Here is an 18793-nt window from a genome sequence, read left to right as displayed (position 1 = left end):
AGCTCTACCACCACTTCTTCTGTGGCGGCAATTTGGCAGCAGGTCCTTTGCTCTGAGAGGGAATGACGGCCCCGCCGCCCAATTGCTGCCAAAGGGCCGCACGTGCCGCCTCTCTCTTCATTGGCCGCCCCAGGCACCTGCTTGCTACGCTGGTGCCTGGAGCCGGCCCTGCCTGGAGCAGCGCACCGCAGCCAGTGGGATCCACGATCGGCTGGACCTGCGGACGCAGCAGGAAACAAACCGGCCTGGCCCACCAGGGGCTTTCCCTACATAAGTGGCCTCCCAAATTTGGGAAACACTGCCCTATCGTATCAAAAACAAACACTGACACACCAAGCACCTGAAAGTGAAACTGACTTAATTAACTTCATACACTACAGTGATTGGTATAGTATAAGGACCTCGAAAGAAGAAGAGTTATTCAAGCACATTCATAAGGTGACTGAACTTTTTAATAAACACCATAGAGTGACAGTAAACTGGCAGTTATAAATTTTTCCACTTCCGGTAAGCTCAGGTGCTATTAGTAAAATAAGTGAAGAATTTAGATTGTTTTTATGATGTAAGGGCTTTCCAATGACATTTAAATCATTCTTTTTTTAAAAAAATCTCCAAAATTCTATGGCCAAGGGAAGGATTGTGGAGAAAGTAACTCATTATGTAGGATCTAAACAAATACAAAGTTCTATGCTCACATAGCTGTTAGCTAAGGCCTGGTCTACATTAAAACTTAGGTTGAGTATTACGTTGAGTAAAAAAAAAAAAGAAAAAAGAAAGAAAATCATGCCCTCAAGTGCTATCGCTGTGCCAACCCAGCCCTCTGTGTAGGCCCAGCTAGGTCGACAGAAAAATACTTCTATCAGCCTAGTTACTGCTGCTCAGAGAGGTGGCATTCCTACAGTGACAGAAAAAATGCTAGTCTGCATCTGCACTGTGGGCTTAGAGGCATAGCTATCCTACAGTAGTGTCCATAATGTAGATTTGACAGAAAAAAAGCCAACCAACCAAACAAAAATACCATGCTGTTTTTACAGTGGTGCTGACATCCAGGAGGTAGATGCAGAAAAAAAAATAAAGATGTGTTAATTTCAAGGTCAATTAGAAATGCAGGGAAATCAGATCCGTGATTGCCAAATGGGAAGGGACATCATCAGGGAAAACACATTTTGCTTTTCTGCTTCCTAAGCAGCAGGGAAGAAAAACAATACACACACAAACAACTCTTGTCTCTTTAGTTACTGAGTTTCCCCTTTAATGCTGTAAGCAGTCATTTCGAAACCTTGATTATTTGAAGTGAGAGCGCCTAGGAGCCTCATTGTGCCAGATGCTCCACAAACGAAGCTAAAAGATAGTCCCTACCCCCAAACAGTTTAGTTATTATATGTATAGCTCCACCAACATGCTAGGGTTTCAAGTGGGACTTGGAAACAAAAAATTGTTGGCTACTGGACTCGGGAAATCTGAATTCAGTTCCCACGTCTGCTACACACTTACTGTGTGACACTGGGAAAGTCATGTTCCTCATCCCTAAAACAGAAAGTATTATTGCACTCTTCTCCTCTCCTCGGTCCCTCTTGTCTATTTAGATTGTAAGATCTTTGGGACAGGGATTTTCTCTTCCTATGGGATTTTAGTTGGGACTTCCAGGCACTTGTACTGGTGGGGAGAAGTGCGAGACTCCATGAATTCCACTAGGCACTTTCTTGTTGCTATTGATTTTACATAGAAGGCACTCAGGTATCAGTATAAAACCCGAGAGAGATCAATACTGTAATACAAATAATCAGTATGAAGAGGAAGAATGGCTGGTGGTTATAGTAGTGTGATGTCGAATCAGGGCTCCTGGGTTCTATTTCTCAGTCTGCCAGTGAGTTGTTATGAAACTGTGTAAGTTTAAAACATCTCAGCTACGCCAGTTCACATTTGATAATAATCTGCCCTATGTAAATTGTGTGTGGAATATGCTTATGTTTGCTAGTATGGAAAAATGGTTTGGGAGCAGGGTAAATACACAAATGAGAACAATCCTTCTTTCATACTGTACATACAGACCAACTCCACCAAAGCAATGGAGTTCCTCTGGATTTACACTAGAATAAGTGCAAAATCTTGAACCTTTGAAAGGTGGGGAGAAGAGAAAATCCGCCCCCCAAAAGGACATTTGTCTCCAAGTGACCAATTTGCATGGAAGGAGAGGATCACTTCTCTTTTTCCTAACAGAGCAGAGGGACACTGCAGCCCAGGTGGCCCACCATTCAGTGGGGCTAGAACTAGGGGTGCTACCGCACCTCCTGGCTTGAAGTAGTAATAACCACCACCAAATACATAGTTTCCATCAGCAGCACCCCCAGTATAAAAACTGTTCCAGCACTACTCCCATTAATGCAGAAGGGGCTAACAAGGCTAAACGCTGTTTACAGACTTAACACAAGAGACTCCTGCAATGCAGAACGAGACTCTTGGATCCAATTCATAGCCTCTCCAACCACTAATTAGGTTTATAATACTTCAGGCCATTAAAATACACATGGATACAGGGCTGCCCAGAGGATTCAGGGGGCCCAGAGCAAAGCAATTTCGGGGGCCCCTTCCATTAAAAAAAGTTGCAACACTATAGAATACTATATTCTCCTGGGAGCCCCTGCGGGGCCCGGGGCAAATTGCCCCACTTGCCCCTCCCCCCCCTCTGGGCGGCTCTGCATGGATATGATTGGGCCTTGCCATGCATATGTGAAGCAAAGATATTTTGGAAGCTCAGGCCGGCCAAAGACAAGGAAAGCAGTAGAGGACTTTGGTCTTCTGATGGATCTTAGGACTTTTAAGCAGCCGATCATTCTTCCAGAGATCAAAAGTATTTCTTGTGCCCCTAAGGAAAACAGCAGCAGAAGCTACTGTTAAGCATTTCTCTACTTAAAAAAATTAATTCATGAAACTAATCAGCCCAAACGCCTGCTATAGGATCAGACATTTAATCCTTTACACATTTAATCAAAAGCCATAATCAAAACACGCATTCTGCAACAGACAAAGAACAGACACGTACTGTAGCATTCTTCATCTTTATAATGCTACCCATATAAATACTTCTCTATTAGCAGCAAGTAAAAGAAGGTCCCAAACCAAAATCCCAAATACGATCTCCCCCAAACTTTAGGGGTGTTCAAAATCCAAACCCAGATCTGGATCAGATCTGATTTGCAGTGGTTTGCTGTGCAAAAGCTTTACAATGAGTCAAACCCAAACTCCTGATCTAAACATCCCCAGGAATCTGAAGATGTTCAGCATCTTAATCTGGATGGGGTTGATCCCCATTTTACAGTCACAGACCCTCTCTGGCCCCAAAATAAGAAACATCAGAAGGATTCTCAAACAGTAAGTAGAAATGTTATCAAACCAGCAGGTTTTGTTCAGTGTCAGAATGACTTTCAGCTGCAAAACAGAGGGAGGGATAGTTCAGTGGTTTGAACATTGGCCTGCTAAACTCAGGGTTCTGAGTTCAATCCCTAAGGAGGCCACTTAGAGATCTGGAGCAAAAATCAGTACCTGGTCCTGCTAGTGAAGGCAGGGGGCTGGACTCAATGACCTTTCACGGTCCCTTCCAGTTCTAGAAAATTGGTCTGTCTCCTATTATTATTAATATTCTCTAATGGGAAAGGAGCATCAGAGACAGTTTTCCCAGGAATAACACAGCTAGCAAAGATATATTACAGAAAAATGAACCATAAGTGCAGGACCAGCGCTAGGGTTTTGAGCGCCCTAGGCGGACGGCAATTTCGCCGTCCCGCAGCTCTGGTGGAGCTGCCGCAATGGTGCCTGCGGAGGGTCCGGTGCTCCGCGGCTCCGGTGGAGCTGCCGCAGTCGTGTCTGCGGGAGGTCCACCGGAGCCGCGTGAGCAGCCGACCATCCGCAGGCACGACTGTGGCAGCTCCACCGGAGCCGCCTGCCGCCCTCTCCAGCGGCGCCTTGACCCAGGGGACACCCTGGGTTGCTGGTTGCTGCCGGCAGCTCAGACTCCCTCTCTGTCCAGCAGCAGCAGCTGCTCAACCATTTAAAAAAAATTTGGGGGCGCTTTTTGGTGCCCCCAAATCTCGGCACCCTAGACAACCGCCTAGTCCGCCTAAATGGTTGCACCAGCCCTGCATAAGTGACAACCAGACAATTCCTGGCAAGTTCCATCCCAACCAAAACATTTCTTTTCTCTCTCTGTTATTTCAAAAATACCCAAGTGGCGAACATATTAATTTCACAGCTAGTTCCTCAGCACTGCTAAGAAAGAGGTTTAAACGCAAATTCTCACTATAGGAAAATAATTACTTGAATCAAAAGTATGCAATAAACTAGCAGGAGAAAGCTTGCCTTGCGGTTAAGCTGTGGACTGGAGCTCTGGGTCCAGTTGCTTGCGCTGTCACAGTCTGACCTTGGATTAATCAGTTGGGCCCTGGTCCTGCAGTATTTAACTCAATGGAAGTTTTGCCACTGAGTTCAATGAGTGTAGGATCAAGCTTCTGTGCCTCAGTTTCTCATCTGAAAAATTGGGATAATAGTTCCCTCCTCCCATCCTTTTCAGATGTCTTGTCTAGTTACTTGCAAACCCTTTGGGGGCAGGGAATGCCTCTTACTGTCTGTCTGTACTGCACCAAGCACCATGGGCCCTCAGCTGGGGCTTTGAGGTGCTACTGAAATACTGCTAGTGTACTCAAAACATTTCTAAGAAATGTCTAATGAAGGCCTGGATTCAGATCCTCCTCCCATGAGAGTTTTACCTTTGGGTTCCATTGGAGCATGACTGCAGCACTGGAACATTTTTCATTTGTTACACTAAAATAACTGCATAATTAGTACCATGTTTGCTACTCTTTGGTGTCTCTGTGGTTCGGTTTTTTTTTAAAACTGAAGCAAGCAAAAGATGTCAGAGCCAGCTCAGTTATGCTGGTCACTAAGAACTATATTCATGTATCTAAGAGCAGAGTCTGGTTGAGGGGCTTTTTTATTGTGTTTATTGCCGCTGGAATCATTCTGAGGATTATTTCTTCTTGAATTCAGCATTTAAAAAGCTTTGTAACATAATTCTGGATAAAAAAAAAAACAGAACAGGCTGAGTATTGCCTCTGATACAAAATGCAAGCACATTCCAATCTCATACAAACCTAAAGCACTTGCAGTTTTGTACATATATTAAGGGGGCCTGTTGCCAGCTCCAGCTAATATTTATTGCACAATAAAGCTCTGCAGAGAGAGTTGAGTACAGTCCTCTAAAGTTTTCTTTCAGGAAACTAAAAAAAAAAACCACAACAACACAGTTTTACATTCATTTCCATGTGAGCTCCTCCAACATACTAAGAGGTTCCAACAGTCATTTTTCCTTTGCATCCTTTACCCTAACCAATCCTCCTCCATCACTTGACAAAACACACAAATAGCTGCATTCAAAGCTGTTTATAGCAAACAGACATCTCGGTAGATTCTTGTAAAAACAGGTGCACAAAAGCATAGTATTTTTCAAACGTATTTCCCATATGCATGTCCCGTATCTAAACGGCCCTTGACTTCAGCAGATGTTATGTCCTCGCAACTAGGTCAGTTTGCACTGGAGCTATCTGAGGCTAAAGGCGGAGGAGAGAAAATTAAATTGTGCTCCTGCTCCACAGACTGTGGATATCAAACAGATCTCTTCTCTTAAGCTAAAGCAATGAGTTCACCACCAGTTAAGCAGAGATTTGAGTGGCAGGGCGATAAAACAGCTTGGTGATCAACGGTCAGGTGCACTTGCTGCATTATCTCCACTTAAACTATTCCAAAATATAATGAAAGTAAGAGGTCAGGGAAATAACTGTTGCCAAGGTATCTGGATCAGCCTCATCTAAATCACTGTCAGTATGCATGGTCAGCATGACTGATCATACTGCTGCATTCGTTTGAAAGATCTTGGCTCCGGCCTTTCATTGCTTGTGCTATTGGCACTTTATTCGTCATACACACAAGTAAAGATAGTAAATCTCGGTTTTCACCTGTGGGCCTATGTTGCAGGAGAAGAAAAAATAAAAACAGCTTTTCAAGTTGCTGCTTAAAATCTTGAGCAACTTGTTGGTAACCTTCTGCAGCAGGAAAGCCTGCAGTGGATGAACTGTGCTTTCATCGCTGTCACTACAATAACTGATAAATTCTATTTTCAAAAAGGATACAGGACAACTCAACTAAGCCAAACACATTTTTCAGCAAACATGCAAACAGGGAGCATGCACTAGTCTCAGAAATTAAGCACGCAGGGTAGGTTATCATTTGCATACGTGAGGCAAAATAGGTTATTTCACAGTCATTTCACATATGTAAATTACAGCTGACAAGTGCAGTGTAACTGACAAATGCTCCAAAAGGTAATGATCAAACTTTCCATAAGAGTTCACATATAATCTCAAAGAGACAGGCTGATTAAACATATACATCTACTATTGGAGCCCCGGGGTATTTTGCCACTGACCTGAGCAGGAGGATTGAGCTATATAGATTATTAATATAGTATCATAGCCATTCATGGTGCTTTACAGACACAAAAGCAAGAGAGCCCTGACCCAAGAACACAGCTACAGGATGTATAGAAAGAGCATGTACACACACACAGCACATGCTTGCATGGGTATAGATTAGATAATAAACATGCAGAATCTGCACATATGGACAAAGTTTTTTATTTTCCTATGAAACCAGTGACCACTAGCAAATTCCATAGTGTCAAAGCAAAGCACACTTGCTTGCTTGTTAGGCCTGACTGAATAACTCACCCCTGGTGTGCTTTGCTTTGACACCATGGAATTTGCTAGTGGTCCCTGCTTTCATAAGGAAATAAAGAACTTCTTACATACATGCAGATTCTGAAGTTAAGTTTTCCAAACATCCTCACTGCGCGCACAGCACAGCAGAAATGAATTCTGAGCAAGCCAGTCTGTCACTCTCCCATAAAAAGGTAAGTGCACCCTCCCCACACACACACGCCCCTGCAGGAGTTACAAATAACTGAGGAAAGTTATCTTGTCAAGCAAAATGGAACCATTAATTCACTAGTTGGTTATTTCTAACAAGGTAAAATAAGGATTTTATTCGTCTTCCCAGCAGTATTACAGATTGTAATTATACTACATCGCATTTCTCTATTTGCTTTTCCTTCTCCGTTCTCACTGGCTTCCTTCTCAGCCAGAGTTGTCACTCGGGGCTCAGTCTAGCAATCCATGCATGCTCATGCAAATAGTCCTTACTCATATGAGCAGTTCCAATGGGTTACATTCTGCTCCCAGTCACCTCCGTGCAATTCTGTAGTACTTCCATTGATTTCACCGTAGTCACTCCTGATTTCCACCACTGTTACTGAGAATAGGATTTGGGACACCTTGTCTGAATAAGGACCTTGACATCAGTATTTTACAAAACATTTCCCACCCCTGCTCAGGGACAAGTTCAGCTCCACAGGTGCTCACGCAAGTGGGGAAATGCTAGTGTAGACGCAGCCATTTATATATTGCTCTTCAAATGAAATTCCACATTTGCATCTGTTAGTTGTACTAAAGACTGACTGGTATTTGTGGAGGCTGAATAATAAGTGATACAGGAAAACAGCAGCTCTAACCACTGGCCTGGGTTCACGCTGTGGTATTTTTCATTGGCTAGTTGTCTAGTGCTGTTTATAGATCTGGCTAGGTGTTCAGCAGGATATCCTGCGTTAACAATATAAAGTGACTATATCATGCTGTTAAAAGAGATGGAGGAGGGTAAAGTTTAGCAAGGCCTATGTAGAATTTATACCCCCAAAAGGCAGAGGCGCCAGAGTCCCCTGAATTCCATCTGGAGCTTCACTGTTGCTACTGATTTTACATGGCCGGTGTTGAGATACTATGGTGATGGATGTGCATAAACCCCTAAGACAGTAAAAATTCACATAAATTACCTTTATGGGTGCCACTGACAGTGAGACCATCTAAGTGGTATTTTATTCCTTGGTTTATGAGTTTAGCATCAGGTTGTGCCTCACTCATTCACACTGACAGGTAGCTCCCACTGAAATTAGGGGACCTACCCATGGAGTAAGATATTACTCAATGTGAGTAAAGCATGGCACCATCTGTCACTTAAAAAAATTCAATATCCATAGATGCTCATATAATATGATTTCATTGCTGAATTTACAATGTGGTGCATTTTATCATACATATATAAAGTTACATGTATCACTATAGGGAAACAACTGTGAATGTTTATTTAATATGGTAGGGTATATTAATGGTGCTTATGATAATTCCATTTCACTTTAAGTTACATACTGTCTACCACACTATGTGGGATGAGAGAGATTTTCAAGAACCTATTTAGAAACACAAGAGCCATGGGCTTTCAATTGGATCTATGCTCCTAAATCACATAGGCTGTTGAAAAAATCCCACTCATATTTACACACACTGAAAGATGACTCCTTTTCCGCTCCGGAGGCTGTCCCAACACATATACAAGGGCGTGCATGTTTATACAGCGGTATTCCTAAATTGGTCACTCAGAAAGCAAACTCAGGTTTCCCATTATAACAGACCTCATTATGTAGCTTCTGTGATAGACAATGTACAGCACTTTTACCTAACAGTGACGGTTTGTGGGGGTGTTGTACTTACCAGTGACTAGCACAAGGAACACTGCTGACACGGGGGAGGTGGAATAAATGCCCTATTCTGTCTACTTCGTATCTATTCAACGGAACTCGGGCTCTGTGACATTTGATCTCAGTTACCGGCCAGCTGGAAACCCAGCAACCCACCCGTCTATTCTGTACGCCCATTAAATGCGCTCGGGTTTGGAAACCAGCCCCCTAGTCTCCCTGGGGTTGCACAGGCACGCGAACAAGAGACACAGAAGAAGGGTAACCCCTCAGCAGTGCTGAGTCATTTACAACAGTCAAGCGTTTCACAGCTTAAGCACGATTTGTCCCACTGGGGTTTGCAAGCCACGTTGCTGTGGGTTAACGGAAACCCCCTCCCCTTGTCTTTCTCTGCAATCGCCAGACACATTCACAGCAGCAGGGGCCGACAGGAAATTCACCTTTAAGCGTTAGCAAGAGAAAGTACAACAACTTGCAGCTGTTCATCAGGTATTGTAACTTTAGCCACCACAGCGGTGGAAGATGGCTCTCGAGGAGAGAGGACGAGGAAAAAAACCCCAAAAACTCGCTACCCGTACAGCCTGGGGCACAGATCTGGGCCACACACTTTACTGCATCGAGCTTGGCTGTTGCATCAAACAATTGCGGATTGTCAAGTAGGACGTACAGAAAATGTTCTCTCAATTGTGTGTGTGTGTTCCATGTACTGACCGAAAGACACGGAGTGAAGCGAGGAGCACACACCTCTGGCACCTCTAAATCCGGAGCAGGAAGCGGAGGCAGTAGATTTAGCTCAGATGGGTCACCCCGGCGAGACCCAGTCAGGCTACCTGAGGATCGAACGCCCGGCCCCAGGGGAGCTCCCGGCCCTTTCTCGCTGCAATCTGGAGCGCTAATACCTCCCGGCCCCCTGCCCTTTGGCGGGGACTCTCCATCCCCTCTGCAGCGCTTGCAGAGAGCCGCCTGCTTGGGGGAAGGGGGCGCGGATCCTGCCGTCCCTACACATGCCCCGGGGCCGGAGCCGGGGCACACTCACCAGGTAGGCGCCCACGGTGCCCTGGGCCAGCATCAGGGCGCACTCGGACACCAGGAAGATCTTGATGTTGGAGAAGCAGGAAACCTTCTTTTTCCGCTTCTTATTCCGCTGCGCCTCGTCCCCCTGCAGCTCGCCGCCGCCGCTGCCCGCGGACTTCTTCGCAGGCATCCTTCCCCGCGCCGCGGAGCCCAGCAGCTCGCCGCTCCCGCTGCTGCCAAGGGGATGGAGGGGCGCAGCGGAGCTCCTGCGTCCCCGGCTGCTCGCCGCCTCCTATGCCGGAGCGGGCTGTGCCAATCACAGCGGCAGCTGCCCGGCCCCTGCCTCTCCTCTGGCTGCCAGGGCCAGCTCCCCACCGCCGCCTCCTCCCTCTCCTCCTCCGCTCGCCCTGCTGCGCACGGGCTGGCAGCGCCGCTGTCTCTCGCCAGCCCGGCTCCAGCCGAGCGCGCTCCCCCCTCCGCCTGCGGCTGCAGCCGGGGAGTGGCTGTGTGTGGGCAGAGGAGGGGGGTTGATCCCGGGCTAAGGGGGCTGCTGGGCTGGCCTGTCCCGGGACAGGGAGGGATGCAGCTGGTGCAGCCCCTCCCGGAGTCCCAGCGGCAGCTCTCAGCAAGGGGCAGTGTCCATCTCAGCCCATTTCCCCAGGGTGGCAAGAAGGATCCAGCAGCTGAACTGATCCGGCCAGCTTAGCTGCCCACCCGCTCCCTGGCACCCACCAGCCTACAGCTTCTGGGCACTGCCTGGTGGATCCCGGCTCCCCAGCCCATGCCAACCCCAGGCAGACCCACAGCGCCCTGGCACTGACCAACCGACTCCAGGCAACAAATAGACAATTCTTGGGCACCAGCCAAGCATTCAGGCAAACCCACTGCTCCCCTGCACATCGGTGAAGTCTCCTTTCGCACCTGCACTCTCTAGCTCTACATACTGACTGCTGGGTACCTGCCATTAGCTTGTAAGAGCCCCCATAAATATCAGGCTATTGGAGGGAGAGATTTTTTTTCTCCCCTTCCCAACTGCTTGGTTCAACTTGGTGCTGCTCCATATGGCACTTTGGGAGGAAAGTGGGGGGTAGGGGGATGTATCCCAGGCTACAAACATTACAATTCGCTCTAGTTTTTGGACTCTTCTGACTTTTTCCTAGTGCAACTTGCTTTACTGCCTCCTAGGAGCAAGACCAGAAATGTTTGATGTTCCAATCTGGACAATGGGGAGGGGGGAAATTCTGATACCATGGTGAAGGGCCCAGTACAAAGTCTAGGTAGAGAGAAAGCAACATGCAGAAGTTTGTTTGAACACAAACCTCAGCAAAAAAAAAGGGAACTGTGGACAATTGAGCCAGACCCTAAGCTAATGTGAATGGACATAACTCTACTGACTGCAGCAGCAGAGACACAATGAGCTGCAGCAGGTGAGGATCCAGCCCCATCTAGTTTCTTGTCATGCCCTGATAAAAGCACTTGCTTTTATGTGTCTGAAAACACACGGACTTTCGGCCACTAAGAACCCTACCAAAAGCAAGTTATGCTGCTTGCAAACAATTAATGAGAATGGAAATTCACTCCCAGTACTGCTTTCTATGCCCCTGACAAGCTCTTATTCTAAAGGTACATGCATCATATGCATGACCCCTTCTCATTGTCACTTGCTTTAGATTATCGCCAGCTCCAGAGTTCTAATGTCAAGAGATCTCCTTTTAAAGACCACTGTATAGCACTTCTACCATTACCGATCACATTCCTTCTCCATCCAGCATCAAAACCTGAGCTCCTGCTTTGCTCGAAGGGCATACCTTTCAAGTTTGAGTGCGTATTCTCATATTCTGTCATGGTTTCTTACCTATTAATTCCTCAACCACTGGTATGTGGACCAGGCGTTACTGGAAATTCTGGTTTGAGGATAGTACTTGCATTTGGAAGTTCTGCTTGTTGGGATTTTTGTAAGGATAACTGGGTAGCGCCCTGTGACATAAAAGTCAGCATCGATGATCTGGTAAACCCTTCTAGCCCTCAGTTCTATGAGGATATAGGATAAGTGCCATAAAGTGCCTAAATGACTCAGGAACACAAGTCCCATTTTCAAAAGTGATATAGGCACTGATTGAAAGTCACTTTTGAAAATGGGTCTTGGTGCTTTTGAAAACGTTCCTCATCATCAATCAGGGCATACGATAACCACTCACTTACAAAGTAGGGGGGGAGTCTTCATTTTTCATTTGAAAAATTGCCTTTTTGAAAAACTGGGAGGGTTGCAAATGTCAATGAGCGATTAATAACTATTCATAAACTATTGCAACCATATTTAAAATACTTAATTTTATTTCTCTTTATATTGAAAAAAGGTCTATTTCAGACACTTACAAAAACTGTTTATGTTTTCATTTCAAACTAGTTTTTCCATTCCTTGACCAGCCCTCCATTCGGGTTAGTCCATATAGTTGCCTAGTACAGGGTTCAATAACTAAACAAAGAACAAACACCTTCCTCTGAAGTATGCAACAAGCCACTGTTGGGGCAGGATATCAAAGGACATGGACCATGGGTCTAACAATTGTGTTCATCCTCCTTAATAAGAGAGGGTGAAAAGCTTCAACAACTGGGATCAGGGAAGGGAGAGTCTTACGTATCCTTGGAGTGTCACAAAAGATTTCTATGTTAACATTTCAGGCTGAGGAGGCAGATGCACTGACACATCTATGACAAGGAGAACAGCTTCCTAAGGAATCTAAGTTTCATACTGATTGCCTGAGTCTTTTGGCTGGATTGCAGGGCAGCAAATGGCAGACATCAAGTACTCTGTACTCCAGAGACAGTGTACCTGATTCTTTTCTCATTTATAGTTGTTTTCAAGCATTATATAACTCCATTGACTTACTGTGGAATTGCTCTGGTGTTAAGCAGAAGAATTAATTTCATTATATTTTCAGTCAGATACATCAATAGCCCTGGAATTCCCTTTTCCAGGTTTCCATAAATCTGTTGCATTGAAATATTTAAGCAGAGAATACATTGCAATTCATCTGTCTTGCTGAAATGTGTTCTACTTATACTGATATTTTAGTAAGATATGTCATGTTCCCAGACTTCCAGGCCAGAAGAAACCATTCTGATCTAATCTGACTTCCTGCATAATACAAGCCAAAAATTTCTACATCAACCTGATAACTCCAATTTGAGCTTTAGCATCTCTTTAGAAAGATATCCAATCTTGATGTAAAGATTTCAAGTGATGAAGATCCACCAGAAACCAACCTTAGGTAAGTTGTTCACCACAATCCAACCCTAGGTAAGTTGTTGGTAAGTAATGGTTAATGACTCTCACTTAAAAGTGTGCACCTTATTTCTAGTCTAATTTGTTTAGCTTCAGTTTCCAAACAGATCTCATTATTCCTTGTCTGCTAGAACAGTGTTTCCCAAACTTGGGATGCCGCTTGTTTAGGGAAAGCCCCTGGTGGGCTGGGTCAGTTTGTTTACCTGCAGTGTCCGCAGGTGTCAAGGTATCTTTCCCACTTTGAACTTTAGCGTCCAGAAAGTGGGGACCTGCATGTACCCTTCTAAGCTTAATTCCTAGCTTAGATCTGATAGCGCTGCCACCAACCAGAAATTTCAGTGTCTGGTACACTCCCTGTCCCCCAAAACCTTCCCTGGGGGACCCAAGACCCAAACTCCTTGGGTCTTAACACAAGGGGAAATAAACCATTCCCCCTCCCAGGGTTACCCTGAGTGTTACACTGATCCAAACTCCTTGGATCTTAAAACAGAGAGAAATGAACCTTCCCCCCACCAATCCCCTGGTGAGTTCAGAGCCAATCCCCTTGGGTCTTAAACAAGGGGAAAAAATCAATCAGGTTCTTAAAAAAGAAAGCTTTTAATTAAAGAAAGAAAAAGTAAAAATTCTCTGTAAAATGAGGATGGAAAATGTTTACAGGGTCTTCAGCTTATATAGACTAGAGGGACTCCCTCCCCCCTAGCCTAAGATACAAGTTACAGCAAACAGAGATAAAATATCCATCCAGCAAAATCCACATTTGCAAGGTAAGAAAACTAATCCTCCTTTTCTAGCTAGTACTTACTATTTTGAACATGAGAGACAGTTTCAGAAAGATTGGAGAAAGACCTGGTTGTACATCTGTCCCCTCTTAGCCCCAAGAGAGAACAACACACAAAACAAACAGCACAAAACAAAGACTTCCCTCCACCAAGATTTGAAAGTATCTTGTCTCCCAATTGGTCCTCTGGTCAGGTGTCCGCCAGGTTCACTGAGCTTCTTAACCCTTTACAGGTAAAAGAGACATTAACCCTTAACTATCTGTTTGTGACAGCAGGTCCGGCCGATTGCAGCTCCCATTGGCCACGGTTTGCTGCTCCAGGCCAATGGGAGCTGCCTGGAGCAGCGAACCGCGGCCAGTGGGAGCTATGATCGGCGGGATACAGCAGGTAAACAAACCAGCCCGGCCTGCCAGGGGCTTTCCCTAAACAAGAGGCATCCCAAGTTTGGGAAACACTGTGTTCGAATAAAGAACAGTCTATCATTAACAGTTTGCTCTCCATACAGGTACTTGTAAAACTGTGCTCACGTCACCTCTTAACGTTCTCTTGAATAAATCAAATAGATTTAAGTTTCCTTAGTCTCTCACTATAAGGTGTGTTTTCCAGACATTGATCCATACTTGTAGCTCTTTTCGGCTATTTATCAGTACTCTGATTGAAGAATTACACTTTTGTTGTAGGCTATTTTAGGCTCTAAACGCACTTCTTTTCCCATTCCTAAAATCAGCAGCTATTGTTCACATTATCAAGCAAACATTTTCCTCATTTCTAGCCACATCTTTACCAGTTGATAAAGATTTTAAGATAGACTGTTAGTCCTATCTCAGGAATGTATATAGTCCCCCCTTTATCATAACATCTGAACACTTCACAGAGGGGTTGTGAGGGTAAATACATTAAAAGTCATGAGGCATTGTTACCCCCATTTTATACATGGGGAATGGACGTGCAGAGAGACTTAAGTAACTTGTCCAAGGTTACACACACAGCTTCTGGGAAAGCAGGAACTGAATCTGAGTCTCAGTGTAGACAAGAGTGTAGACAGAGTCATATTGTAGACAAGCCCTGAGTCTAACCACTGGATGAAGCTTCTTCTCTGGCTAAACACCTTTCTTTGAGTTTCATTCACAAATAGCAACCATAAGTTTTTGCAATAAACTAGAGAATCCAAAATATTCATAAGCTAAGTAGCCAAGGGCCAGACATTTAAATCACATCAAATATTTTCAGGAATCTGCTTCTACCAAAATTTTATTATAGATTACTTTAATATAAGCCTCCAAAAAGCAATAAAGTTGTGATTTCCCCCTCACTGAATAATGACAAATTTAAAATTTTATTGATGGCAAGGAAAGAAAATATTGTAATGCCTCCATAAAATGTTCTCCTTTTTATAAAAAACAGAAAATGATTCCTTAAGTGAGAATCTCCTGGTATGGTATGTGATTGAGACATAGGGAGACCAGACGTCCCGATAAATTAGGTGTTTGTCCCCAAAGATAGGTCAGGATGCAATTTGTCCCAATATTTTGCTCCGCCAGCAGCACTTGGCTTTTTTTTTTTTCTCCACTGGCAGGAACCTGCCCTCCCTCCCCCATGTGTCCCGATATTTTCTCCCTCTCATCTGGTCACCCTACATTGGGACAGCATTTCCTGTTCAGCTCCTGATAGTGTGTGCAGATCTACACCATTGACATCCATAGAAAAATGCTGGTTAAGAGTTTCAAGGAGCCCTTTGATTTCTCTTTGGTGTTAAGCTGGAAGCCAGCTCTATAATAAATCTTGACTTCCCCATCATGCTTTGCTTCAGGAAAATACAAAGTAACCGTTGATGCCTATGTTGTTATAGTATGTTGTTCATTAATACGTTTATAAGCTTGGTGAAAAACATACATATAGAACATAGAACTAATAAAGAAAGCTAATTCTATCTTTTAATGATCACCACCTCCCCATCACGAGAATACTCTTCTGTGCACATAATCCCAATAAAGCCACCGGAGCAAGGATATGGAGGAGACTAAGCTTTGGACATTTTGCCCATTTGTTTCTTGAGGAAAACAAGTTTCTTTCTTTAAGGGTGAAGTGAGATTATCACCACCTGCTGAGGCCCAAATAGGTTGAAAAGGAAGGAGGAAGAAGAATGGGAAGGTGGCTCAAAGAGTTTGAACAGGCACCCAAACTTTCCAGGATTTCTGCAATATGCCACACCCTGAGAGTTTCACCATCAGAACCTGCCAAAGCACAGAGCAGATGAAATACTTCACATTTCTCCTTTACCTTCCATCCAGAGGCAGTAATTCACAAAGACTCCCTGAGGTCATTAGTGGGGAAATTGAGGCACAGATTAAGTGACTTGCCCAGTGTCACACCCCAAGATAGTGGCAATACTAGGAATAGAACTCAGAAGATCCAGTTCCCAGCGCAATTTTTTTCCATATACACCTCCATTGAGCTAACAGTAGTAGTACTAGGGTTGTAATTAAGCCTGAGTAGATCACATTTAACCTCAGCTCAATCATTTCTTTAAAATGGGGGCCCTCATAAACAGACCTTTGTGTAAAATAAATCTGTAAATTCCAAGCCAGACATGGCCTGGGTGAAAGTGGGATTTTGTGCGGTCTCCTGTCATTTGCTCACTCCCGCCCCCCATAGCTCTACCCTGTGTTATTTGCTCCTCCTAAAGGGCATCCTGTAGGTTCAGTCCTCTGCCATGCCCTACAATTCTTTGCTTCATGCTGCTTTTAAAGCAAGTATTGCAATGGGTGTTGCAAAGGATTCTGGGGCACCTGTAACCCAGAGGTGGACACTGCAGAGGATTGAGCAGAAGTGGATGCAGGCCCCCAAAAGCTGTTCAGAACTGTCCAGTTGGCGGCTTGTCACTGCAATCAGCTGCTAATGCCACCTTGAGATATGGGACCATAGGTAGCCTTCTGCTTAGCTTGTGCCTCAGGTCAACCCTGGTTCATTACAAACCACGCCAAGATCTCTCTTCCCTACCAGGGCATCAAGTTGTAAAGCAATGGTCCCCAAACTCTTGACCTCATGCCCCTCCACCCTGTCAATGCCCTGACCGCCCCCACTCACCACGGTTGGTTGCTGGAGGCCAAGGCTGGGGCCGGACTCGCGTCCGAGCCAGGGTCCAAGACTGGGGCTGTGACTGGGAGCAGAGCCTCAGGTGGGCTGTGATTGGGGCCATGGCCTGGAGCCAGGATCTGAGGCAAGAGCTGCAGTTGTGGGCAGGGCCGGGACTGGAGCCACAGCCAGGAGCCAGGGCAGAGCGGCACTCCCTCCCTTCCCCTAATAGGGGTTGGCCCAGGCTCCCCCGCACCCCCTCCAAATGTCCCTTCATGCCCCCATAGAGAAGCATGCCCCCCAGTTGGGGGACGACTGTTGTAGAGACTAAAAACTCTCCCCCTCTCCCCCAAGTTCATACATCAACAGTAGCTGTCACCATTAATAAAGACTTCAGAACTCACACCTAGCAGACAATTGTATTAATAGTAGGAGGTGGAACACAGAACAGCTTGTGAGTCCCCGTAGAGGGGAAGGGAGTGAGCAATTCCTTTAGCTGCAGGGTGACCAGATAGCTCTGAAGTTACACAGGAAGCTGGTCTGTACCATCAAGTGCCATCCTGGCAGTCCCATTCAGAGTCATATGTACAGACCCCAGACTGACATTTTAAGCTTCAGCACCTCAACGGGATAAGGTATGCCTGTCAATAACCTAGTCCCAGATTTGGACCTTAGCGTCCAAAATATGGGGGTTAGCATGAAAACCTCCAAGCTTAGTTACCAGCTTAGACCTGGTACTGCTGCCACCACCCAAAAAATTAGAGTGTTTTGGGGCACTCTGGTCCCCCCAAAAACCTTCCCTGGGGACCCCAAGACCCAAATCCCTTGAGTCTCACAACAAAGGGAAATAAATCTTTTCCCTTCCACCCTCCAGGTGCTCCTGGAGAGATACACAGAAGCAACCTCTGTGAATCTAAGCAGAGGGAGTCCACCCTCTCTAATTCCAGTCCTGGAAACAAAAGCACTTCCCTCTTCACCCAGAGGGAATGCAAAGTCAGGCTAGTAAATCTAACACACACAGATCTCCCCCTGACTTCTTCCTCCCACCAATTCCCTGGTGAGCTGCAGACTCAATTCCCTGGAGTCCCTCACTAAAGAAAAACTCCAACAGGTCTTAAAAGAAAGCTTTATATAAAAAAGAAAGAAAAATACATACAAATGGTCTCTCTGTATTAAGGTGACAAATATAGGGTAATTGCTTAAAAGAAATATGAATAAACAGCCTTATTCAAAAAGAATACAATTCAAAGCACTCCAGCCACTATATCCATGTAAATACAAAGAAAACAATAGAAACCTTACTGTCTTACTATATTTGTACTCACAACTTGGAAACAGAAGATTAGAAAGCAGGAAACAGAAATCCTCCCACAGCCGAGAGAGATAGATTCAAGACAAAGGACTCACACCCAAAACTTCCCTCCACCCAGATCTGAAAAAAGTCTGGTTTCCTGATTGGTCCTCTGGTCAGGTGTTTCAGGAACTTCTTTCCAGGTGTAAGAACATTAACCCTTAGCTATCTGTTTATGACAATGCCGTACACTACACTAGAGAAGGGATAGGGTGGAAGGGCTCCTGGTGTTCTAGGTGCCCCCTCAGGAGGCAGCCCAGGGTAGCAAAGAGAGGAGTTCAGTTTGGGTTGCTGCAGTGTTAGGACTCTTATAGGGTACAAGTCTGTGCAGGGAGTTTGCTAGAAATTCCAACTAGGCAGTGTACACTGCTCCGAGCACAGGCTACCTCTTTTCCAAGGCTTCTCGGCCTACTGCTCCCGGTAGCTCTGGCAGTATTATATAGGCAGAATGGTACTGATGAGCCTTATGCTGCTCTTATTTCAACTGGTATAAACCAGCCACAGCTCCAGTAATGTCAATGGAGATTCCCCAGTGCGCAGAGCGCCAGGCCCAATGGCACTACTCAGATGGTGCATTTCTTTTCCTGTGCAACTTGTTATGTAGAGGCTGAGTTTAGCTCAGCATGAGCCATTTGGATGGAGAGAAAAGCCTC

General features: G+C 45.2%; 1 protein-coding gene across 1 annotated transcript in view; it reads right to left on the bottom strand.

The window, feature by feature from the left end:
* SLCO3A1 (solute carrier organic anion transporter family member 3A1) overlaps nucleotides 1-9904 on the bottom strand; it is a 211214-nt gene extending 201310 nt beyond the window's left edge. The window contains exon 1 of the mRNA XM_050967407.1: nucleotides 9672-9904. Within this exon, the coding sequence (XP_050823364.1) occupies nucleotides 9672-9839 (168 nt within the window). The 5' untranslated portion in view covers nucleotides 9840-9904. The remainder of the gene's footprint in view (nucleotides 1-9671) is intronic.
* Between the last annotated feature and the right edge of the window lie 8889 nt (nucleotides 9905-18793).

The sequence above is a fragment of the Gopherus flavomarginatus genome, chromosome 9, assembly GCF_025201925.1.
Source record: "Gopherus flavomarginatus isolate rGopFla2 chromosome 9, rGopFla2.mat.asm, whole genome shotgun sequence".
In the NCBI taxonomy this organism is placed as follows: Eukaryota; Metazoa; Chordata; order Testudines; family Testudinidae; genus Gopherus; species Gopherus flavomarginatus.
This window is presented reverse-complemented; position numbering and strand designations above follow the sequence as displayed.